This window comes from Cotesia glomerata, linkage group LG8, assembly GCF_020080835.1.
Source record: "Cotesia glomerata isolate CgM1 linkage group LG8, MPM_Cglom_v2.3, whole genome shotgun sequence".
Taxonomy (NCBI): domain Eukaryota; kingdom Metazoa; phylum Arthropoda; class Insecta; order Hymenoptera; family Braconidae; genus Cotesia; species Cotesia glomerata.
In genome coordinates, this window is record NC_058165.1 from 9,511,595 (window position 1) to 9,539,335 (window position 27,741).

General features: G+C 27.2%; 1 protein-coding gene across 1 annotated transcript in view; it reads left to right on the plus strand.

Annotated features, from left to right (window-relative positions):
- Positions 1-27,741, plus strand: part of LOC123270288 — a 95,443-nt gene that overhangs the window by 64,235 nt on the left and 3,467 nt on the right. The window contains exon 3 of the mRNA XM_044736283.1: positions 4,332-4,564. Within this exon, the coding sequence (XP_044592218.1) occupies positions 4,332-4,564 (233 nt within the window). The remainder of the gene's footprint in view (positions 1-4,331; positions 4,565-27,741) is intronic.

Sequence of the window (27,741 nt, forward strand, 5' to 3'; positions counted from 1 at the left end):
CGTCGAGATCTGTTGTAACCTCGATTTTTCAAAACGGTGAAAACAATAACTTCCCCGATTTTTTGAAAATTTTCGATTTTCTTAGCGGGAAGTTAAAAATTTTTGAAAAACGCGAAAGTTCAGCTAAAAAAATCAAAAATTATTAATTTTGTATTGGAATCGCTATTGTTACGCTTGAGCCTCAAGGTTGCAAGAGAGTACCAAAAATTGTTCGATATATAGGAAGATACGTACAAGTATACTGCAGAGTTGTACCATTATTATTTACCTATTCAGTTTGTCGGACATAACCACAAATCTCAAGAAGAAACGCAAGAAGAATGTTTGTCATTACTTTTGTTTTGTTCGTGTTTATTTTTGTAATGTTTATATCTATCTATCAATGGGGTATTCCATACCAAATCGACCACTTTTGAACCCGACCCCTTTAGATTTAGCTGAAACTTTACGATTCTTTTCTACCCTTCAAAAGACATTTTGAAAATTTTTTCAAATTTTTATCCAACCCAAAAAGTTATGAATTTTTCAAAAATGGCTTTTTATTTTCAAATAGCCATAACTTTTTAGGCATTGACCTTTGGGTACCTTTTTCTTTTTAATAAATTTTTGTTTTTGAATGAACTTATGGAAAAAAACGCAGAAAAAAATTAAATATGATCAATTCTATAAAAAATAAACGGTTTTATGTAAGCACAAGCGTTATTTTTTCGAAGTTGGTGACTTTTTGTTTTTAATTTTTTTTCTCATAAAAAAAACTTCAATCAATTTGACAACTATTTCCGCTCATCCCTGGCAGGGCCGATTTTTTTTTATATATTTTTTAATTGAAAAAAAAAAATTTTTTTATTTTAGAAAATTTGACAATTTTTTTTTTCAATTAAATAAAAAATTAGGAAAACGAGTTGACCCTGAGGGCCATCCTTGCAACTTTCCGCTAATTCCATATCTGGACGCTTAAAATCGCTATTATGCCGTTTTTGAGCCTCTGAGCTCAAAAATACAATTTATGTTGTTTTGAGCCTCCGAGCCTCAAAAGAGATAGGTTTTATATGCTTTTGAGCTCTTCTAGCTCAAAAAGCCATTTTTGAAAAATTCATAACCTTTTTGGGTTGAACAAATAAATTTTAAAAATTCTCAAAAAATGTTTTTCAAAAGGTAGAAAAGAATGATAAAGTTTCAGCTAAATCTAAAGGGGTAAAGTTCAAATGTCGCTTTGGCATGAATACCCCATGTATAAAAATGAATAGCTGTGCGTTAGTCTCGCTAAACTCCTCAAAACGACTGACCGATTTTGATAATTTTTATTTTGTACGTCATCGCGGTATAGTTAGAGGATGGTTTAGAAAAAAAATAAAAGTTGAAAAAAATCCTAAATATTAAGAAATCAAAAATATCAAGTAACATCAATTGTTTCCTGCTTCACAGCAGTATTTCATTTGTCACCTATATAAGTCTATCTATATATATAGATAAAAATGAATAGCTGTGCGTTAATCTCACTATAGTTCAGGGATGTTTTCGAAAGAAAAAAATTTTTGAAAAACCCGAAAGTTTAGCTAAGGAAATCAACAGATCTAAAATTGTTAAACGTCTATCTTCTGTATGTATGGACAAAAAAAAATTTCATAAATTCAGTGTTCATTTTTTAGGATCTTGATTTTCAGGCGATAATGAGAAGCGAGTTTCATTTAATAACTTGACAAAATTCTAACCGCGCTTCATGCAGCCAGTATTTATTCTTTATCGAAGTAGATTAGAGTTTAGATTGATAATCGCTGTTCGGAAGGTGTTTTAAAATATATTGTAGGTGATACGAAGTTCACCGGGTCAGCTAGTTTTTGTTATAAAATAGACTTCTAGAGTTAAATTTGACACCATCAAAAAAGTTGTAACCTGAATTGCACGCCTCATAACGCGAGCGTATTTAAGGTAGCGCTTTATTTACAACATATCAAAGTCAAGCAATTTTTTCAAAATCAATTGCCTCTAATGTATTAACATTAAATGAAAAATGATAATTTTAACTCATACTTTCGATTAAAATGCATTTACTCTGGGGTAGAGTAAATACCCCAATAGATGGACAAATATTGTTTCTAGAAGCAATTACATTAGTTTTAAGAACAAAAATCTTAAGTCGTTATTTTTTTTTTTTATGTCTACAAGTAGTTCTGAGAGCGAAAAGTAATTTTTTTTTAACTTTTTATTTAAAATAATAGTTTAAAAAAATTATTTAAATTGGACGTCTCGAGGTTTTGCTCCGAGAATGCCACCACTAGTAAGCATGTGACAGATAGCTGGTGGACGTTGTTTGTTATTATTATTAAAAATAATAAAAAAGTAAGATTTATACATTTGATTACGCTTAATATATTTCACTAACAAAGCTAGATACATAATATTTTAATGATAAAATCGAAAAAAAAATAATTGAATTTAGTGTCTATCTATTGGTGACACTTTTCTGACCTCTATCCAATAGATGGACATTGAGTTTATATGATGAATTTTCTTATTTTTTTTTTTAATTTTTTGGTGGATCAATGTGAGAATAAGAGTAAATATTGTAATTAACCGACATGTACTGAAAATGAAAGTATTATTATGATTATTGAAGAAATTGAAGAGAAAAAAGAAAACACTGAATAAAAGAGAAAATTGAGCGAAGGAAATTTAGAAGTAAAAGAGAACAGACCTATTAAAAGGAAGAAGAAGAAAACATAAAATATTTTTAACGTGTTTTATAAATTTATATTGATTATCTATGAATTATTAGTATTCTTTATATTAATACATTTTATATGTTACTTTGTATGAGAAAGCATCACGTGTTAAAAAATAATAAAATTACTTTATGATGTATTTGGAAAATTACTATACGATTTATCACCTTTTCTCTTTAATTTTATCAAGCTTTATTTTTTAGTGGAAAAAATTAATAAATTAATTATTTCTGATATAAATAATGAATTGAAAATATCGCTTGTAAGTAGTGTCCATCTATTGGTATTGACTGTCCATCTACTGGAGATTTTGTCCATCTACTGGGGTTTTAGACTTTTTCTTACATTTTTCTTTTTTATTAATTACTACAACGTTTTACGAAGTTTTACTTATTTTTTCCTGGTTAATTATATATTTTTACATAAATATAATTTACTTTATCACAACTTATCTGTATATTACTATATTGTTTTTTTAATAGAACACGAGAGTTTGCTTAACCGTCCATCTATTGAGGTATTTGCACGTAATGAAATAACTGATTAAATAAAAAATTTTTTTGACATCAATACACCGGTAAAAAAGTTAACTTGATTTAAGAGAAAAAATCGTGAATCAAGAATACAATTTTAAAGAAAATAATTTTCTTAGTTCATAATTTTTTTGTTAATATTTCCTAAGTGGTTTCCCTCAATTTCTTATTGAATATGGCTGTCTAAGTCGGAGTCGTTAATTTGCATATTCAATAAAAAATTAAAATCGATAGATCTATGGTATATCTATAGATATGTAAGTGAAAAGTAATAACTTCAGATCACACATAGACGCTCATATGTCCACTATTTGGTGCAACTGTATCGTATTTTTTTTTATCTGAGGTAAAAATACCGCGTAGTATTTAAATTTTAAATTAAAGCTCAATTTATTAAATTATCCACATAAAACAAATACTTTAATTGGATGAAAATTCGCAAGTTATCTATCTAGAATTGCTTTTTCCTAATTCTATAGAAAACTTTTTTTCAAAAAGAAAGTAACTGTAAGAAAAATTTTGATTTTTTTAGCTAAGAAATAAAATTGTTTAAAATTTTCAACAAATTAATTTTTTCTTACATCATCGCTTGTTTTTTTAAAAAGAAATTTTTTCTTGCAGTGTAGAAAGTATCATAATTTTATAAAAAATGAAACTGGGTTCTCTACAGAATGTTGCATATTGCTATTTTCTTTTTCTCTATGAAACATTCCTATAAAAATTTATCAAGTATAATTTATCTTGTTTACACAAAAATTCTAAGATTTCACTGATATTTTATTCTATTTATATATAAAAATGGACAAATATGACAGAATCAGGTCAACTAATAAAGTCTTTGAAGCTTAATTACAATAAAAATTTTCCCATCACTGCTCAACAATTTAAGTTTCAAAAAATATGACAAGACAGGCATAAGTATTAAGCCCAGTAAATATAAACCTCTCAATCCAATTTATATTAGTTCATCCTAAAAAAATATTTTGATTTTTTAACCATAGCGTTCAAAATAAAATTTCAAAAAAAAAATAAATAAGTATGAATAAGATAAATATTTAATTGGCGATGATTGCAGCTGCTGAAATAAGAGAAGCCCTCCAGCACGCGATGAAAGTATCACGGGAAGGTAGCTGTCAGTGGCCACGTGCGAGAGTTATACCCGTGAGAGATGTCTATCCAAGCCCCTCAACGACTTACATTCCACATTGCGCGATTCTTCACAGATGCTCTGACGACACTGGCTGCTGTAGATCCGAATCACTTACATGTGTACCCAAACAGTTCCACAAAGTTGAACTATACTTTTACGTGAGTATTTTGATCATTTATTAAAAAAAAAAAAAATTAGTTATTAATTTGCCTAATCAATTTATCAATTTGATCTTTATCGCAAATGAGCAGAGCACACCAAAGATATCTTTAAATTTAACGTGCATAAATTTATCGATGCGTTAAATAAACCCCAGCACCCAGACATAAACATATATAGACAATATACAAGTAAAGCGGACGTTACAATCAGTGATCGGTTACTTACAATCTCATAGATCCCCTCTAAGATTGCGGAAGACATTTCTCGGATCTCAGGTATCCGATAAATCCTATCTCTCGAGGTTCAATAGTGCGGATGATTGCTTTACTGATCCGCTACTGATATACATACATTTTATCTCAGATTTTCACATGACTGGTTACACATGTGTTACTATTTAATAGTCTGTACAGATTACTATTTTCTTGCCGCTCGATTTATTTAAACTAATAATTTATTTATATATTTTAATCCATCACTTGTCTTTTACTTTACAAGATAATTGACCTATTCTTTTTTTGATCACTCATTCTTCATTTAATGACAAATCGCGATTTACTTTTCGTGAAAATAAAAAAAAAAGTTTGGTAAATTCAAATGAGAGATTCATCGTTCAGAATTTGATAAAATTTGATTTATAAGTAAGTTATAGTAAGATAATAAGCCCACTAAATTTTTGAAAATCTCAAAAAAACTAGTCAAAAAATATTGAACTTTTAAAGTTTCAGGTTAAACATTGAGTGTTATAAGAAATGACAGTTTTTATTTTATTTTACAAAAATTACCGTTCAAATTTCAATGAAAATTGATAAAATGACAGTAAATAACATATTAAATGTTTTTTACAGTCAAAAGTTAAGATTAGGAACATCTAGTTTTACTAATTAATAAAAAACGTTCAAAAATTATCTCTGTGTATTTGTATGTAATGATGCAACTGCATAGAAAAATATATTACGTAAATCAAATAAGGCTCTGTATGGAACATTTGACACTTAGAGTATCTGTGATACATTGAAAGAAAAAATTTCTTTTGAAAAAAATAGGCTTGTTGTGACAAAAAATTAATTTGTTGAAAATTTTCAACAGTTTTATTTTTGAGCTAAAGAAATCAAAATTTTCCTCACAGTAACTCTTTAGTTGAAAAAAAGTTTTTTTAATTTGGAAATAAACAATTTTAGATTTATCCAAAATTGTCTTTTCCCAAATCTAGAAAAGTTTTTTCAACAAGTGAGTTACAGTGAGAAAAATTTTGATTTCTTCAGCTAAGGAATAAGACCGTTTAAAATTTTCAGCAAATTAATTTCGTACCACAACATTGCTCATTTTTTTCAAACAAAATTTTTTCTCTCATTATATTACTTCAAGCGTTCGTGTAATACACAAATTAATCATTAAAGTAAAGTTTAAGAATACAAAAAATTTTCACTAATGACTTTAAAACTATTTTCTATTTTTTAATAATTTGGTATCAAATGTGCACAGAATAAAATTATTATATTGATTTTTAGGCGATAAATGTATTTGGAGTCATCGAAAAATAATCCGCGGATTTTATAGAGATTTGTTTACTGAAAATAGTATTTCAAGGCCTAAATCAAATTATGAGTTGCACGTAGATAAAAAAATTTGATGTAAAGTTTATTTGAAATTTTAAATTAGCGATTGAATCAATTATTGCTTAATTAATCAAACAGATAATTCAATCAAAATTACTTTTTCGATTTAAAGAGATTTATTTAGTGTAATAGAATAGGGAAAATCATTAAAATAAACTAATAAATTCGTATGAATAATGCATGCTAATTTTAGTATTATAACAGAATTTTAATAATTATTCTAAATTTTATACGTAACAAATTAACCACGCTTTCAAATTACTGAAAAGACGTGCATATTCATCTTTATAACCATATTTAAACATTGCACAACATATCGCCCGTCAAACTATTATAAACCAACAAAAATGTCTTAATCCCAAAGCATAATTCTAAAAAAATAAATAATTAATAAACCGTAAATAGGATCAGACATTAACTGCAATAACCTTTCACTTAAAATAAAACGCGTGTCTAATTCACCCTAAATACTAGTCCGCGTTTCCACACACGCTTCAATAAATCATAATTTACGGTAAAACATTTTAATAGCCACTTAATAATTGCGATGTGCGATTGAGTCATGTATCAGTTATTCAGAAAAGCTCATTCAGTAATTGCATAAATAATTCTAATAATAATAATAACAGTAATCGATTTCTTTCTTGACAATTTCGAAATCAGATATTAAAAATTAATAGATTTGTGATTAATTAAAACATTGTATAATTAACCATTTAAAATGTATCAAGCATATATTTATATTTATACATAATCTATTATATTAATAATCAATCGGACGATCAATCAAGTCCTACATTGACAAGAAGAATTAATTAAAATCGATTATAGAGGATCGTTAAATAGAGCGAAACTGTCATTGAGGATTTAACGCATTCCTTGCTATTATTTATATTGTTGTTATTTGTGTTTATTGATAGTACTGATTGATAGCTTGAGCTTGTCTTATCGCTGTTCATTATATTATTATATTATACGGAGGTATGGTATGCAATTAAATAAAAGATCGCTATATACAAGCCGGAATAGGAAGGAGTGGAAGATAATCGACACTATTTCGACGGGAATTACTGTTACAATTACAATGGGGTACTTGTATCACTCTATCACTGTAGTGATTTATTTAATCAGCTGATAATAAATAATGACTTAGTTAGCTGAGCGTTAACTACTGCTATCGATACTTCCAATACGCCCACTATTTTTTTTATGATCCATATCTTTATAAATTTTTTTGATTCTATTTTTTTGGCAGTTCGGAGAAGCTAATTTGCTTAATATTTAGCATTATCATTGTTGTTATTATTACTGAGTCATTCATTAGATATTAAGTTCAATCATATGATAGTCGAAATAAAAAGTAATCTGAGATATTCCTTTTGATTGTATAAAAAAATTTTTAAAAGATCAAATTTTTGGTTTTGAAATTAATTTATAATGATATTAGGATGGAAAAATTTTTAAGTGTAATTTTAATACGATTTAGTTGTGACATGTAAAATTATGAAAAATTCTAAAAAAAAATTTTTGGGACAAGTTTTAAAGCAAAAAATTTGAATATTTTTATTGGTGGAAATTTTGAATAAATTCAAAAATAAACAATCTTAACCCTTCAGCACTCTCGCTATGAGATTTTCTCTCACGCTCATCAATAACTCAAATTATATTTCAAATGAAATGATTATGTGATTTTTTTTCTATCTGCCAAAAAATTAATATTATTTCAGATTACAATATTATTATTTTAATCGTTCTAAACCATAAAAAAATACAATCAATTTTATTAACTCTGTGAGATAATATTTTCTCATCGCAATAGTAAAGTATAGGGGGGTCAGAATTTAAGAAATCGAGTCTGATCGGTACAGTTCGGAGGTTTCCGTAAGAGTGCATTTGTGTTTGGGATGAATTATTATTAAATATTATTTTTAAACAAGTCAATTTTTTTTTTAAGAAATTTATCTTGTTTGAGATTTTTTAAATTAAAGGAGCTATAAGCATGCGTACGCATGCACAAAAGGCATGTGATTTTTTCTCATCGCGCGAGTAATGATATTATTTCGTTTTGCGAGAGTGCTGGAGGGTTAAGAATTAGATTAAAAAAAATTTTTTATTTTCAAAATTTTGGGCATATTATTAAAATTATAATTTCTGTTATTTTAAATGACTTTGTGAGTGAATTATCAAAAAAATTTTTGAAAAACAAATGTTTTTTGGAATAAAAGTTCAAAATATTCAATTAAAATTTTTTTTTTGGATTAAAAGATCAAAATTTTTAAGAAAAAAAGATAATTTTTTATTTTGGAATTTTTGAGTTCATAATTATTAAAATCAAAATTACTGTTACTTGGAATAAAAAAAATTGAACTTATGTGATTTGAAATCTTAGCTGCAGGCTGAGTTACTAAAAAGAAGTTTTAACAACTAAATTTCAAGGCTCAAAATTAAAAACTCGAAAAATTTTCCTGGTACTTTTTGTTGTAAAAAAATTTTAATTTTTTTCAATCAAAGACAAACTCCTTATAATTTAAAATCACACATTTCTAAGGACTTTATCTCAAAAACCCCTCGAAAAAAATTTGAATAGTCACCAAAGCTGTAAATACTCGATCTAATGGCCACCCATAGCGACGTTATCTCTAAGAGCCGCGACACCGATCATTAAAAGACAATTTCCTAAAAAATTTGTTATTTAAATTCATAAATATATAAGTAAAGTGAAATAACTAATAAAAAAATAATATATTATTAGAATATTATGATACTTGGCGGCGTGTCAAAGTTGTCATTGCGCCGAATGCTGAGAGAAAACGCGAATAATGTCACTCGCATAAAACACCTCTCGTCTAATCTAAAATAAAATTACAGTTAACTCGTATATAATACATTATATTAAGCTTCCGTATTACCGAAATATTACTGATTTACTCACCGCATTCCGCAGATTAAACCCTCTTACTGGGTAATAAACTCTGAGTATTGAGTCGCTAAAATTAATGGCTTCTATTTATTAATATAGTAGTGGAACAATTGACAGGGAGTGAAAGGCGCAGGTTCGATTCCCGTTTTGAACCACCCATAAAATTTTTTTTTTTAATTTTTTATTTTTCTTTTTGGACATAAGATAAGAAAAGTGAACCTTTATTAAGATTTGTTGACATTTAATTAATGGTTTATTAATAATCATTTCTCAACAGTTAACAAATCTTTTTTAGCACGAGATAAATATTTATTGATATATAATAAATGATTTGTGTAAATAAAAACTCTAATTCATGAAAGAAAAAGAATTAAATAATAAAAAACGTTTTACCGACCGATAAAAGACTAATATATCCGAAACTTTCTTCTTAATAAGAAGAGAGTAGTACATAAAACCACTTGCTATATCTAATGTCTCGATAGTTATATTTAAGACCCGGCCATTAGTTATCGCAAAAGCGTTCAACGTTATCGGGCCTAGTATTTTAAATAGAGAGACATACCAGACGGGATTTCATTTTGGGGCTCATGTTCTAAGAAAATATTTGTCATATCATAGTCAAAGAGATCTTCTAAACTGTCACTGAACTCAGTTAACTTAAGATTAAAGTCAATGCTTTTAAAGCTAAACGATAATTTACTAATTTTATTTATCTAACCCGACAGTTGTTTGACTTCTCCGTTTAAAACAACTTAATCTTTCAAGCTCACTGGATTTATTTTTATTTATTGGTCGCGGAAAAAAATGACAGTTCGTTTGAATGAAGGGAGAAAAATTTATTGTACAAAAGTAATTTACACATGCTTTTTTTATAATATTAAGAAATTTTTTTGACGGCCCATTTTACCCCAAAATTTTTTTGGTACTTTGAAAATGTCCATTTTACATCTAAAAAAAATCCCAAATTTTTTGACATAAAAATTGGGAGTGAAAAATAATTTTTAAAAATGAATATTTAAAAAAAATGATTTTTTTCACTTGAAAACTTCTCAATTATAAAAATGATAAAAAAAAATTAGGAAAACGGTTGACCCTAAAGGCCATCCCTGCAACTTCTCGCTCATTTCAGACTTAAGCGCACAAACCTACATTTATTATGTTTTATGTTGAGCTCTTCGAGCTCAAAAATCTGCTAGAAGTTGGATAAAACATTATTTTTCGAATTTTTAAACCGCAATAACTTTTGAATGAATGAACCGATTTTTACGTGGTTGGTAGCATTTAACGCAGTTTTTAAAGCCTCATAAAGAACTTTTAAGTTTAAATTGATCAAACAAGGAATTTAAAAGTAATTCCCAAAAAATGATATTTTCGATTTTTTTCGTTAACGATAACTCACGAACGAATTAACCGATTTCGACCGGGCTGGTAGCAATCGACGTGTTTTTTTTTATGTTAAGAGCTGATTAGTTTTTGAAATTGATCGGTCAAGCCGTTTAAAAGTTATTCCAAAAAAACCACATTTGAAAAAATTTTTTTTCGCAGTTTTTTTGAGATTTCTCAAAATCTACTCGTTCGAATCGATTCAAATTATGTTTAAAATCTAAGTTTAGTCAAGTCCTTTCAAATGGTGCCAACCGCGATGAAATCGGTCAAGCCGTTCAAAAGTTATGAGAGGTTTACATACGGCCGTACACACACACACACACACACACACACACACACACACACACACACACACACACACACACACACACACACACACACACACAGACGTACGGACATCATCGCGGAAACATTTGGGGAGGCTTTCTAGGACCTTAAAATGTCAACATCCGTTGAAAACTCGATTTTCGAAAAACGGGGTGAAACCAATAACTTCCCGATTTTTTAAAATTTTCAATTTTCTTAGCGGGAAGTTAAAAATTTTTTTTTTTACCTTTTTTCAAAACTAAAAATGAAATTAATAATTCTTTTTGATTGATAAATTTTTTTAAAAATCCAGTTTACGTAATTGTAATATTTGATCCGAGCAAAAACAGTTTTACTGTAAAAAAATCGTGCCAAATCCACGTTCATAAGACTATTAAGAAAAAAAAATTTTATTTCTTTACAAAAAGATATAAAATAAAAAATTAAAAAATCCAAGATACCGATATGGTTGTATATGATTTTCGGAAATTAAAAAAAATTTTTTTGTAAATTTAAAAATTAAAAGAAACAATTTTGGAACGTATTTAGTGTGCGTGGTTACAAAATATTTCACTTTTTATGAAATTCCTAAAATCTATCTACTAGGACTTTTAAAAAAAATTAAAGTACACAATCATGCACACCAAGTACGTTTCAAAATTGGTTTCTTTTAATTTTTAAATTTACAAAAAAATTTTTTTTAATTTCCGAAAATCATATACAGCCATATCGGTATCTTGGATTTTTTAATTTTTTATTTTATATCTATTTGTAAAGAAATAAAATTTTTTTTCTTAATAGTCTTATGAACGTGAACTTGGCGCGATTTTTTTACAGTGAAACTGTTTTTGCTCGGATTTCAGTATTTTTTGTAATTATAATAAAAATTGACAATTTTAATTTAATACATTTCCGGTGGCAAACTATCCCCTTTAAGCTATAGTTCATGTAAAAGTTATTCTTGCGCCGCCTGGCGTGTGTAATTGCAAGCTGTCAAATATCTTTTTTTCACTGTAGTTTCCCATCTATTATAAGATTAGCATGCATTCTTATATTATTTAGTCTCTGGCCATCCGCTTTTTACATAAGAAAAAAGTTAAAATCTAAAAATCTGGGTCGCTATAGTTTGTGCTGATTATTTTTAATAATTTTAAATAGAAATTATAAAGATAATTGATAATAATCAAGTAATACGCGTAATAAAAAGCATGAACTACTATTATAAAATATCATATAAAAACAAAATCAAAATAAATTTGAAAAAAAATTTGTAACCTCAAAAAACCGTTCTGCTTACGGTATATACACACTCGGTAGTCTGGCTTAAGAACGGAACTTGGCGCCAGACTCTATCGAGTCTGTTGATATATTAAATTTTAAAAAATGAGCAATGTTGTAATAAAAAATTAATTTATTAAAAATTTTGAACAATTTTATTTCTTAGCTGAAGAAATTAAAATTTTTCTCACAGTAACTTTTTTGATGAAAAAAAGTTTTCTAGATTTGGAAAAAAATAATTTTGAATGAAAATCGTCTATTTAAAATTGTTTATTTCGAAATCAACAAAACTTTTTATCAACAAGAAAGTTACTAAGAGAGAAATTTTGATTTCTTCAGCCAAGAAATAAAATTATTTAAAATTTTCAACAAATTAATTTCTTATTACAGAAATTTTTTCTTTCAGTGTAGGGATAATTTAATTCTCATTGGAGATGAAATATCTTGAATGAGTAATTGGCACTAGTTTGAATAAACCCTAGTCTTAAACTGAAATGAATATCCTTCTAAAATAAAAATAAAAAACAATATAATAAGAGCTATTTTAATGAAAAGAGTAACAAGCCAGCTGCTTTAAGAAATAATCCATTGAACTTACGGAATGTAGTTGATTTTAAGCATTGTTCTTGGTAACTTGTTAGTGCGGTGTGGTTTTAATGTAAATTCCAGACAACCGCGATCAACACTTGACTTTAAAGACGAAGGAAGAAGAATCTGTATGCATGTATGTATGACTAAGTATGCGTACATACGTATGGATATTTTAACGATGTGAATCCGAACACAAGGGAATGAAGACAACCCTAGACATGCTTCTATTTTCGTAACGACTTATATTATTAATAAGAAAAGATAAAACAAGTTAAGTTACTCCGATCTCATTTACTTTTGCTTTCGAGTTAAGTCTTAAGACCGCGGTGTGCTCAAATCCACGATAGTTAATGAAAAATAATATTTTCGGAACGCGGAAGGATTCTCAAGTTTTTGCTAGATATTTTTGACGATGCTAGTTTCGGTGAAAAAAATTAATTAGCTTTCGTCGCGTTGTGACGCCCTAGAAACACCTCCGGTGGTTGAATTTAGAAAAATTATAACTTAATAATCTTCAAATAATTTTTTTTTAACAATAAAAGTGTAGGCAATTAATTATTAATCTTTTTTTATTTAATTTGTTCGTGAATTAATTTTATAATCGGAAAAAGTTGATTGAAAACTTTTGAAAACAATATGGCGGCAAATATTTCACTCACAGTTTTTAAATGTCTGTAGTTTGTGAAACAATTACGAAATAAGTATAAAATAATTTTTTTTTTAGTTACATAAGAATAAATTAATGATAAATGATCGATTTTTTTCTTTAATTCAGTTGAGAATTAATTTTACAATTAATAAAAGTCGATAAATCATACTTGACAACAAAATGGCAAGTAATACTTCACTTAGAATTTTTAAATCAATTAAATTTAAAAATTTAAAAATTTTTAAATCAATTTAATTACATTAATACCTATTAATATAAGGGTCAAATATCAGTGAAATAATTTTTTTTAAGTAGAAAAAAAGTGAATAAATAATAATCAATAAATTCTCTTTCTTAATTCGTTTGAAAATTGATTTTATAATAAAAAATACCGAATTAATAATATTTGACTAATAAAAAAACTAATAAAAAAACTAAAAGAAAAATAACTATGAAATAGTTCTTATCAAGCAGAACACGAGTGAATATAATAAAAAATAAATTATTTACGGTACTAACCCTAAAAAATAATAATAAAAAAATGATAACAGCCAACTAAAAACGTGTTCAGTAACCAGAGCGTGCCGTTACACGACATATTTGATTTTTGCGACAGATCTCTATGTAAATAATAGTAATCGTAATACGATCGATTACAAAGAAAAAAGAGTAAGCAAAAAGTGGCTGCCTACGCACTGACCAGGTCGACTGACCGAGTATACTTAAAGATCAACCATGATGTAGAGACACTACAATCCTCTACTTCGCGAGCACTATTTCTATTTTTACAGCGTCTAGAACTAGTCGTTCACTGTCTAGTAAAATTTATCTCTCTTGCTTTAAACTTTCGTGCCGCAATTGTGCTCACCTTCATAATCATGATCATAATCATAATAATCATAATCGCAATCGCTAAAAAATATCAGTCGTAAAAAGATGCCTCGCTATTTATGAGTGACACTTTTAAGTTAAGTAGATCATCTCGAAAAGCGTAATTGTCATCACCATCATTATCATTATTTTTTACTATTAATCATTAATATCCGATACGTCATTAAACTGTATATTTATTCGATCTTCGTAAATAAATTTTGCAATAAAAATAATCACAACTGGCTTCACGACAGAAGCATTTGTATAAGCTCCTAATGATATATCTCGCATATTAGCAACTTGTATAAAATCGCGCTTTTTTATACATATAGAATAATTTTTCTTTCTAAAGGATTTATATTTTATGTTTTCTGTAAAATTATCATTTTTATAAAAATACTTTGTGATTTATTATTTATAACTAAACGTGGAAGTAATCTAACTATAATTGCATGTCTGAGCTTAATGTTAGATATAGTCATGCACCGAAGTAAGAGAATAAGTTGCGATGATACATCTTACTAACAGCATTAACAGGGGCCAATCGGGTATAATAACCCCAACTAACCTTCGCTGAGAAAATACAACTATGATTTCTATTGCTAATGATAATAATCATAATCACTTTTTATTTTTGATTCCGTAAATATTTTCTCAAATAATATTTTCTAGAGAGCTAACCTTGAACGGGAACTTATTTTAGGATTTTGTAAATATATTGCTAAGCGAAAGGGTGGGGAAATAACATTAGAGCTTTGATATTTGATAAAATGTTTTCATTTTTTACACCGGAACCGACAATTTTTCAAATTTTTTTTAAATAGTTGTAAATTTTTACAAATAAAAAATGGAAACTTCACGTATTTTCATTAACAACCGAAAGATTGATTTGTCTATTTGCTTTCAGTGTGTTTTACTTTTTGGTCAGATTAATGCGAAAAAAGAATTAAATTTTATGAAGATTTTTGAAATCGAAAATTCCTTCATATAAATTTCTACTTTTGATTGACACTTTGAAGGTACACGCAAAAAAGGAAAATGTAAAAATTACATTATAAATAGTAACAAGCGTTGCTTTATATAAAAAACTAGAAAAATTGCAGTTCAAAATAAAATTTTTATAAAGTAAAACTTTGAATGTTAATTTTCAGATCTTTCAATTAAATGTAATATTTACATTTTGCAAAGTAATTCTTACAAAATCTGTAATAATTACTTACAATCTGAAATTGTAATTTTTCCAGTTTTTCATATGAAGCGCCACGCAACATTATATAATGTAATTTTTCCTTTTTTTCTTTTTTCCGTGTAATGCATTCAGTTTTTAATATTGTTGTATTTTTAATATGCTGAACATTTTCAAATTTTCAAACATTTTCAAAATTTTGTTAAATAAGTAAAATTGTAACCCATCATTTTAAATATACCTCCCCAAAATGGTGAAAATTATAAAAATTGACCTATTAAGAAATTTTTTTTTTGTTTTTTTCATATATTAATTTTATCATGTATCAATATTGAAAAATGAATGCATCGCTTTCAAATTCTTAATCAAAATTCCATTTTGAAAACTTTTAAAATTCAAAAATATTGATAAAATTTAATTTTTTGAAAATCAGACCAATTTTTATTTTCAATCCACCAAAAACTAGAACATGCACTGAAAAAAAAATTAACTTGAATGAAGAAAAACTTTCTTGAACCAAGAAATTAATTTTGAAGAGTTTCATTGCATTGAATCAAGACGAAAAATTATTGAATCAAGTAAAATTTACTTAAATCAAAAAAATTTCTTAGTTTAAGAATTTTTTTACTCAAATCAAGAAAATAGATGTCTTATTTGATTCAAAAAAAATTTTTTTCTTGAGTGTTGAGAGTAAAATATGTCAAGATCTTCATTTTGTAATTTTTACCATGGAAATGAAGTGGTATCCCACTTCTATATGATCACCCTCAGTCTCGCTAATTTTGAAGAAAAAATACACAGAAAGAATGGTTCACTTGAACCAAGAAAATATTTTTCTTGCTAATTATTTTCTTGGGCGAAAAAAAAAATTTTTTTTGACACAAGAAATTTCATTTATCCCAACAAAATTAATTCTCTTGCTTCAAGAAATACGTATCTTGATCCAAGACAATTTATTTAAATCAAGAAAATTTTCTTGTTTTGAGAAAATTTTTCTCTTGCTCCAAAAAATTAAGTTCTTGACAGAAGTAAATTTTCTTGTCTTGAGAAAATTTTTCTCTTTCTCCAAAAAATTAAATATCTCGATAATAAATTTTCATTAATATTTTTATTGACGAACATGTCAAATGGGAAGATCAAATAATATTGAACCATTTTCTTTCATTCAATATGTATAATTGCGTGCTAAAATAATCTAAAATGGGTATCAAATATTCAAGAGAAAAATTTTCTCAAGGTGAGAAAATTTTTTTCTCAGCTGAAGTAGGTGGCGCTGCTTCCCTAAAGTATCTAAAAATCTCGATCCAATATAAAAATTTATTGTATCAAGTATTTATGATAATTTGAATTAAGAAAAATTACTTCCACCAAGAACAGAATTTCAAGAAAAATTTATACTTCGGCCAAGACAACTTCGGTCTTCCTTTGGGCACCCGAAAATTTACTTGAGTCAAGAATTTTATTCTCCAGTCAAGAAATCTTTTTTTCTATGTATCATTAAACAATTGAAATACATGTTGAAAAGTGAAATTTTACATGATCATCTTCGGCTTTAATTGAAAGTCAACTTTTTATAAAAAATATAATCGACTTTTTTGGTTCAATCTTTGCTATTTATTTAAAATCGGTTTAAAAGTAAAAAATATACTTTTTGTCAAACTACCATCCACGTTTTTTTTTTTTTTGAAAAAATTGCCCTGAAAAATATTATATCACTAGTATATACTATTGGTGTAATCATGAATCATGACCCTTTCTAGTTGACAAATGAAGAGAAAATAAACAAATAAATATAATAGATATGTTTTCTAAACTATATATTTTAAATTCACTACAAAAGATTTAATGTGAAAGTTATAAATAATCTATCAAGCCAATTAGTTTTCTCAACTATCTTTGCAATCCATTACTGTTTTTATAAAATACCGCGGGGTTATAAATAAATCTAAGTTGAACGGAAATTTAAAAGCGAAAGAGAAATTGTAGAAAATGAAAAATAGTAATGAATTCATGATAAATAATTAATGAAGCTTTTAAGGAAGTAATTTTAAGGAAAAGAAAAAACTTTTTCATTTATTTGTTTGTTTGTTTATAAATATGCAGTGCATGAGTTCGACGCGTGGGTTCGAGCAGGGAGTAAAAATTTAGCAAAGCGTCGCTCATTGTTGATGGAGACAGCGCTTACAAAATAAAATGAATGCCTACTCGACGGCAAATTTTCAATTGTGCGTACAGTTAGTAAGCGTGGGCGATTAATGACAGCGTATGTCCGTGGAGTAATGTGAGCACTATGCCTCAGGTATATTACATTAGTGGCGAATACATTGTGCGGTTTCATTTATTTTTTCACTTAATAACAGGTTGGAGGCGAAAAATTAGATCAATTAAATTCAATATTTTTCAATTTAAATTCTTTCTTTCAATTTAAATATCTTCGCCTTCATTTTCTTTGCGTTTCTTTTTACATAATATAATTTTATTGTGTAACCAAAAACAATTTTTTTTTTATTAAAGAAAACAGATTTTTTTTACTCTGTTTTATGGCAAGCGATTATTTTGTTTAAACTTATTTTCTTAACGAAGAAAAATTGAATCAAAAGATATTTGTGGAGAGTTAAAAATAAAATATTGAATTAACTATTAGAAATAAGAAAAAGTTTATTGTGACGTTTTTTGTAGAAAATTAAACATCCTAAAAAAAAAGTCCTGTATCATTTTTTTCTATGTTCAATATTTCATCCGTGATTTCGATTTCAAATCTTCAGCATAAATTCTGATTAAATAATATGAACAGCTATTCAAAAAAATTATTTTTGAAGAATTTGAATTCCAAATTTTTAAATTAAAAAAAAAATTTATTTTTTCTTAAATTTCTTGATTAAATTTCTAAAATTATAGATTAATATTAAATTTTTATTTCATCAATTCGAGTCATGAATTTCTTGAATTAATTCTAACTGAATATCTCAAAGCAAGATTAAAACAAAAATTTTCAAGAGAATGTTTTATTTTTGAATGAAGATATTTTTTTTCTGTGAAAAATAATTTTTTGAACATGAATTGTTTTAGCTTTTTAAATTTTCCGGCATTTCTACCATAAAAAATAGCGAATGTAACATAAGAAGATTACAATAAATTAACATAAATTTAATATCACTATTACAAACTCGTACAATAAATAATAAATAATCTCGGCTCCTGTTTTGTTTTATGCAGCGTAATTACATGCCCTGTTAGCTAACGGACTACAAGGAAAGTTCGCTGTTACAAAATATCCCGAGGCTTCTTGGGTTCATTTCATTTTAAAAATATGTGCCCGATTAAATGTTTCGGTATATAAGTATCTTATGTCGGGAGCTAAACAAACATAAACTCCAATCAATTAATACGAGTGCTGACAATAAACCTCTCTCTAATGAGGCCGAACTGAAGGGTAGTAATTTTTTATTATTATTTTTTTTAAAAATAGTTTTTTAATTTAAAGGTTAAAGTTAAAAAAATAACTTGAAAAAGATTAAATCAAAATTAAAGATATTTGATTAAATTTTATCTTGTTACAAATCAGCCAAATTGAACTAATAAAATAAATGCTAATCCCAGATTATAGATTACTAATTTTACTATCGACATAAACTATAGATATATATTTTAATGCAAATATGCTCGTAAAAGTTTTAAAGTGAGAGTAGTCTGCAATGAACACCTGCGTTGTCATAAAACTTTACACTGATAAAAAAATTGACTTGATTTAAGAGAAAAAATCTTGATACGAGAAAGTTAATTCGAAAAATTTGATTATTTTTAATCAAGTAAAAAAATTCTTAAGCCAAAATATTTGTAGATTTTAAAAATTTTATGTTTGATCAAAAATTATCAAAATTTTTGAATTTTTTTGGTTTAAGATTTTTTGTCCTGCGTCAAGTTAAATTCTCTATGGTTGAATTTTTGTTGTAATATTTCTTCAAAAGAAAAAATTTTTGATTTTAGAATAAATTTAAAAATCTGAAAATCAGCTGACCATGCAGGCCAACCCTAGAACTTCCCGTTGTTTGAATTTTAAGCGCCTTAAAATGTGTTTTTTGGTTAATATTGAGCTTCTCAAGCTCAAAGCATCGTTTTTCACATTTTGAGCTCTTCGAGAGTTGAGAAATCTGGAAGATATCTTAAAAAAATACCAAAAAACAAAATTTTGTGAATTTTTAAACCACTATAACTTTTGAATGCGTAGTTCGATTTTCATTTTTAAAAAAGCATTCGACGCAGTTTTTTAAGCACAAAAAATGGATACATGGTTTTGTCATCTCAAAAAAAAAGTCTTCTTACTTCAAAACAACTTGTGTCTTTCTTAAAATTTTCTTAACTCAAATGGATTTTTTTCTGGGTGATTTTTCATTAAAATCGGTATTTATACACAGAAAAAGAAATTTACTTGAATCAAGTAAATAATTTTGAAGAACTTCATCTTCTTGGTTTGAGTCAAAAAATTCTTAAACTAAGGAACTTTTCTTTACTTGATTCAATTTTTTTTCAGAGTACTTTCAAACCATTCATAAAAATCCTATAGTAATTTATACTCAAATCATTGATCATTGATCTATAAAAATATTTATTTCTTAAAATATGATTATTTATTATACCCAGTAAATGTTTTCATACAATAACATCTGAGAAATGTCTGCAAGAAGTCTGCCGGTTAATAGAGGCCATCGATCTTCTCCCACTTCATAACTCGCGACCGGTAATCTATAAATTCCATATCGCAAAACGATTTCTATTGTCGCCGATAGTTTAAAATTTTCATTAAATTCAATTATAAGAAATTAATTTTTAATTATAAATTAAGACATCGGTTCTTGAGATTTCTCAAGATAAACGATCTCTTCCGCGGTCGGCGTGTCTCGTTGCTCAAATCGCTTTATCGTAGGATATACCTCAGACTGTTGTTACGTGTCGCGATTATTTTATTTTATTTTGTTTAATTTAGAGTTTTAAAACCGATCGTTTGTACTGACAGTCTCCGATCGAACGGAGCAAGAATAAGAAAAGAATTAAACGCAGAGTAGAGCGTAAATGTAAAACCAGTTCTTGTTGTAAAGTAAATTGAGATATGGCGCTTTAATAATGTCTCTACGTACGAATACGAATACTCAAAGGCTACACAACAAACAACATACAGTATTAAACGATTTGCGGTTTTATTTATTTCCTATTGACAAATTACTGCTACGACAAACAGATTTCAATTTACTTATCGTCGGGATAATCATATCATTTAACTGTCTCACTATCCGCGAAATAGTAATTTACTCGAATAAAAAATAAATAGCAATAGTTGATAATAAATTGATTAAATAATTAATAAAAGAAAACTATTATTATTATTATTGAAATTCACAGGCTTTGTAATCCCATAAAATTATTTATTTGTAGCTGTAATGAGTTATAAAAATTTTTTTTTTGCCATTCATTTCCAAATTCTTCAAAAGGTCAAGATTAATATAAAACAAATTATTTGAATTACTTTAAAAAAAGCGGACCTCTGTACGCCCTTTTGGCTTTAAGATATATTTTTTTAAAGCTAAAAAGGCGGAGAATAAAAAAGATGTTTTATTAAAAAACGCAAACAAAAAGCTCGAAAAATAAAGGTAAATCAAAATAACACAGGATATAAAAATCAATTTTCGAGAGAAAGTATCCAATCAATTTAGGACGTTCCGAGAAAAAAACGTTTTCTTAAAATTTTTTTGAAATTTTAAGCACTTATACTCATAAGTATCCTTTATACGCAAGAATTTTTTTAAATAGTCCTTGCGGCACTAAATTTTGAAATATTAGCATTTAAAATTTGTATATTTTACATACAAAGCCTATGCTGACCGACTTTCAAGCGAACGTTTTATTAAATATCAATCGTACTTTTCTTAAGATTGTTTTAAAAAACTGAGAATCATTAATTGAATATATAAGTATTTTTTATTAAAAATAACATAAAAGAGCAGTATTCTTTTTTTTATAAAAACGTTTGAAGTTAGTGACTTTCGATATTTTACGTGAGTGGAAGTAAGTGAGCGATAGTCTGTAAAAAGAGGCAGCACTAGAGCGTGAGAAAGAAACCAATAGCCAAAACCTATTTTGATGTCTTTTTCTTGTCTATGAACGTCCTTAATAAGGCAATTAGATCCCACTAAAAATTCATACGCCTTTTCGACTTTAGATCTCTAAATTTTAAAATTCTCAAACCCAAAATGAGCGTACATTTATAGACATACACCCTTTCCCGACTAGAAATTGTAGTGAGGAATGCCGAAGAATTAGTGAGGGGCAAGTTTGGCTTGCCTAACTTAGGCAAGCCTAATTTGCGCCTTCTTAAATCCACGTTAGGCAAAACGAAGATTGGCATGCCAAATTTGCATGTAATTTGGGACATCTATGGCAAGTCGAACTTCGGCGAACCTTTGGAATGCCTGACTAGCTGGAAGTAACGATAACCAAAGATTTGCCGAAGTTTGGCTTGCCATAAATGTCCCTAATTACCTTTAAGTTTGGTAAACCGAACTTTCGTAAGCCTTTGGATTTTATAATTTCCTGCAAGTTAGGTATTCCAAACATTCGCCAAACTTCGTCTTACCATAGATGGCCCCAATTACTTTCAAGTTTGGCAAACCGAACTTCCGTAGACCTTTGGATTTTATAATTTCCTGCAAGTTAGGCATTCCAAACATTCGCCAAACTTCGTCTTACCATAGATGGCCCCAATTACTTTTAAGTTTGGCAAACCGAACTTCCGTAGACCTTTGGATTTTATAATTTCTTGCAAGTTAGGCATTCCAAACGTTTGACGAACTTCGGCGTTTCTTGCCAAAGTACTCTAAAACGGAGTGGGAGAAGATATTTGGCTTTAAGTCTTTTCAAGGTTAAGCTTTTTAGTTCTATGCATATAAAATTGTGTATTTATGAGAGTATTTGTGTATTTTACATATAAACATGGTGTCTCATGTATTAGTCTTTAAAAATTTCTTTTTTCATCTTTAAGCTTTGAACATGCTTGCAAAGATTGGCAAAAAAATTTTTATACGCTCTTTTGGCTTATAAAAATTTTTTGTTTAGTTTTAAGCTTAGAATATGTTTGCAAAGTAATTGGCAAAAAATTTTTAAAGTTAGTTTTTAAGATTAGTTTTTAGTTACTATGCAGTCGTAGGCATTGTAATTGTTAGTCTGTTGATTTATTTTTCTCTCAAAAAATAATAATTATCATCATTATTATTATAAAAAATTTATCCATAATTTGGTTGTATTATTTTATACAAATAATAGTAATAATAATTATTAAAAATTCAGCGAAAATTACCTCTAACTACTAGCTAGTTAATGATAGTTAGAGATTTTAGCTTCTTACTTTATACTTTTGAACTCTCAGACCACACAGACCGTAAGTTTAATTGCAGGCTCTGCCGTGTAATTAATTATTTTTATTTAATAACTGACTTATATATCAATATTTATTACCGACTGAAAGCCTGCTTTCCATTTGTTAATTATTCATAACTAAATAAATAAATAGTAATTATAGTAATAAATTTTGTAACGCGGCCTTGGCTCCTAGGGAAACAATGCACGTCTGTTTGTCTGTTTACATTATTAGCAACTTCATTGTTATATGTCTAGTTTACTTACCTCAGGTTTTGTTACCATTATTATTATTCCAAGTCATGATAAATGTCCTTAACGATCAATTTATCTGAGAAAATAGGACTATTGCTAATTTCTCAATCAGTAGACGTTTTGGTTTTTAATTACTCAAATAGCTTTTATTTGTTCATTCGAGATTTAAAATTTGTAAATGTTTAAATCTTGGAATACATTGCAATGTTTAATATTTACTATTCCCGTCAAAAGAAGCTCTTTCAACACAAACAATTAAAAAACCAGTTAACTTTATGGCAACAATTGCTATCGATCGTAAAAATAGCCGTGTGTTCGATCCACGAGGGCAATGCATCTTCGTAATCAGCCATCAGTTTGCGTGGGTACACGTGGGCTTCTCAAGATCCTGGAATAAAATAAAATTACCGGCTTAGCTACAATTACAAAATAAAAGACTAAAAAATTAATTATAAAATTTCTACAACGACGAGGAATAAACTAAAAAAAAATACAAAAAAACACTAATTGGTAGTAATTGTTGCCATGAATGCAGTAATGAAATTTCATCAAATAGATGAAAAAGTAGGTAATTTGTTATCTAGAAAATTAAATATATTTTACAGAGATTCGATAAGTCACTACGTTCAAAAGTTACTTTTGAAAAAACCAATGAAAGTTTGTATTTTGAAAGTAGATCTCTTCAGAAATCTAGTTATTTTACTCTTATAGTTATTTTAGTTATTATCTAGTTATTTTAGTCTTATGACGCAATTTGAAGAAATTTGTGTTATATATTTTATTTTGTCGAATTATATCAAAATAAATAATAGTTTAAAAAAACTAAAAACACGCTTTTTATAGAAAACTAAACTAAAAAATAGAAAATAAATTTAAATTAAGAATAGTGTTAAAAATTTCAATAAATATAAATTAATAATAGTGTAAATAAAAAAAATGTATTTTATTTTAAAAAAAGCGTGAGGTGCATGGTGTCAATAGTTATAAATATTTTATTGACAGATATGAGTAGAGTGATTATCATTTTGATAATATCTTAAAAAGCACCCCACGCACCCCAATTTAAATTTATTTTCTATTTTTTAGTTTGGTTTTCTATAAAAAGCGTGTTTTTAGTTTTTTTAAACTATTATTTATTTTTTACTTTTTAGTTTGGTTTATTTATAAAAGCGAGATTTTTTAGTTTTTTTAAACTATTATTTGTTGATTATCAAAAATATTCAGGCGCGCAAATTACCCACGGAGAGTTACATACTGACATACTGACATACTGACATACAAGTGAAGCTAATAAAAAATAATTATTTATAAATATTATAAATACGGGGAATCAGAGTTCGATTTCGGAGAGCGAGCCTGAGAAACGGCTACCAGAACCAAGGAAGGCCGCAGGCGCGCAGATTACCCACGGAGAGTTACTGACATACTGACAAACTGACATACAAGTGAAGCTAATATAAAGCGTGTAAAATAGCATCAGTGTCAGCAGAATTGCGCCCAAATTTCTTAACCGATTTTTATGAAATTTTGTGAATTTATTCTATGAATCAATATCAAGATCAAGTTTGAAGATGAACAGAATCGGCCGGTTAGCTTATGAGTTCAAGAGAAAAATTCTTGAACTAAGAAAATAATTTTGAAGGTCTCCATTGTCTTAAATGAAAACAATAAAATTCTTCAAAATTATTTTTTTATTCAAATTAATTTTTTATTCCGTATAATGGTGCTTTTTGAAACTTTTGAATTTCTATCATTTCTGAATCATATCTGACCGATTTGGCTCATCTTCAAATTTGAACTCCAGAGTCATCCAAAGAATTAGTTTCATTGCAATTTTTTAAGAATTTTAGACATATAATCGTCATTATATCGTATAAATACATACATGGAAAAATATCCGAATTTTTTCATAGTTGCGTCATATACTAAATACTATAAATTGAATTAATAATAAAGTAAATAAACCGAAACAAATCTATTATAAGCCTAAACTAGACTGACGGGTGTTAATGCTCGTATGTTAATTTCCAGATCAAATCTTAGGTATAGACTGAACCTGTAAATTTGTTTTCTTATTTCTGCAGTCTGCATACTATTATAATACCTTGGATTGCATGCAGTAGATATGCCGTGGTCTGATATTACTACATACAAGAGTTCCTTAGAATCTCAATCACTGATATGACCTAGTCTCTCGAGACACTGATTTATGTATATGCTTATTATTATTTTATCATTATCGGTGACCAGAAATTACAGTACTTATGGATATAAGTGATGGGTGGTTATTGCTACTTGTTATTGCTGCCCTTCAGCAGCTTTTTGAATAAGTCATATGTCATATGTCATGCATCACATGTCTCATGTCTTAGATATTATTATCACCGGGTATGTAAATTGATAACCAATTTTATAAGCTCATAAATAAACACGCGAATTGTTTCTGTTAGTATATATATATATATACACATATATATATATATATATATATATATATATATATATATATATATATATATATATATATATATATATATATATATATATATATACTGGATTTCTCTTTACTTGGATCGGTACTTAACTCTGTGATTTAAATGAGGATTTTTGTCAGTTAGTTTGAGAACAAGGACAAATTTGAATAGAATAATTTAAACTGGATGATGATGTTTTAGCGCCTGGAGTTAAATGCATTAATGTTACTCATAACTAACAACGTTACAATTTTAAATCGGTGAAAGCTTGACGGAAATTGTATATATGTATATGGAAACTATGCCCGTCAGCTCGTCACTTGCCTCGAATACCAAAGATCTTTACTTAATATTATCTTGGGCTCTTTACTCTTTATAACCGGTCATCCGGGACTGGTACTTGCAAACTCTCAGTATAGAGAAAAGTTAGCTTAACTTAACTTTAAATTTAAAGACTACGGCGTCACGCAACGTAAATGCTAAGTATTAAATTGTTATCACCCGGGGCTAGAATAATCCGGACTGAGCATCGTCATGGAGGATCGAGACATCTGAGACTAAACAGATAAAATCCAGACAAAATATATGTAATTTAATCTAGATCTTAAACTTCACGGTTTATTTTATTCAATTATTTTATTTGAGTTACTTATGTGTGAATAATTTTGTATAGTAGCTTTTAGAGTAATTAGGATTTTTATTTACGAATTTTTGGCTTGGATTTAGAAAACTTTATAATTTCTGTAAATTAATTTTTTTGGAAAACTTTTGAGAGGTTTTAAATGTTTGATGTTTAATTAAAAAAAAAAAAACTTGCAAGAATTGGAAATTCGATTTGAAAATTCAGATCAAAAACAATAATTTAAGGCTTTGATTGCATATTTTGAAAATTTTTTTTTTTGGTTATTTTTGCAGATGATCCAAGTCAAAATTACAACATAGGCCAAATACAAAGAAATTGTGATTTTAAGAACTGATTTAAAAAAGCTCAAAAAAATTTTTTTTTATCTTTTGAATGTTTATTTTTAGAAATTAAAGTCTCGCTCGAGAAAGAAATCTTGAGAAATTTAAAAATTAATTTATGACAATTTTGATAATTTATTACAAATTTTTTTGTTATAATTTTAAGATTTTTACCTGAAAATTTATCTATTTGTAATAAAATTTTTTTGTTTTATCATTTTTTTTTTTTTTTTTTTTTTTTTTAATTAAAATTATGATACATTAAAATAATCAAAGAAATTACGAGAATAAGAAAAATTTGTGGCGAATATATTTTTTTTTTTAAATAAGTTTTTAAAGTTAAATTTGGTATAATCAAAGAAGTATTGACATAAATTTGTGATTTTTAACAAATTTATAAGGTAAAAGACCCAGTTATTGACTAACCCAGTTATTGACACTTGCAATGTTATTTTAATTAAAAAAAAAAAAAAATCGACTAATAAATTGATAAATATAATTTTTGAGTTACAAATTTTAAGAAAATTTGTTTTTTAAAAAAATTTTATTTTTTTAATTAGAATAAAATTGCAAGTGTCAAATAACCAGTTCAATATCAATAACTGGGTCTTTTACCTTATATTATTTGTGGATAGTCAATTTTTTATGTTAAGTTTTTAGAGGAATTTTGAATAGTTTATAGGTTCCATAAGTTTGTTCCATCACATACGTCCAAAAAGTTATTAGTAATTAATTCCATGATAGTAATATTAATTTTTTAATTTATTTAAAAAGTTCTCAAATTATGTATATTGTGATTAAAAATATCCGCATAAAAGATATCTAAGCATAAGATATATCCAAACATATGTGTTGACATTTAATTTTTTTGCACAAAATAAATTGTAACTTCTATGTCCCCTTATATGTTATATATCCCACATAAATGGCGCATATTTTCTTTTTACAAACATGCGCATCATATATATGTCACATAGATGCCGCATGAATTGTTCGCATATATATTTCCATGCAAGTAAACCAAAGTTTTTTTATTCATAACTCGTAGTTCAGGTTGCAATCAACTTTTAAATTACTACTAATTGCTAAATCATTGTAGAGAGTTAAAAAAAAATTTATCATGAATTTTGAAACTTCTAGTACTTAAATTAAAAAATTTTTTTTTAATTTTTCGGTACTGTGTAGTTTCACGGTCATAGATTTTTTTCGGTATTAAAAACCTTAAAATTGACATTTTTTTAATTATTCTATTTTGATGAACTT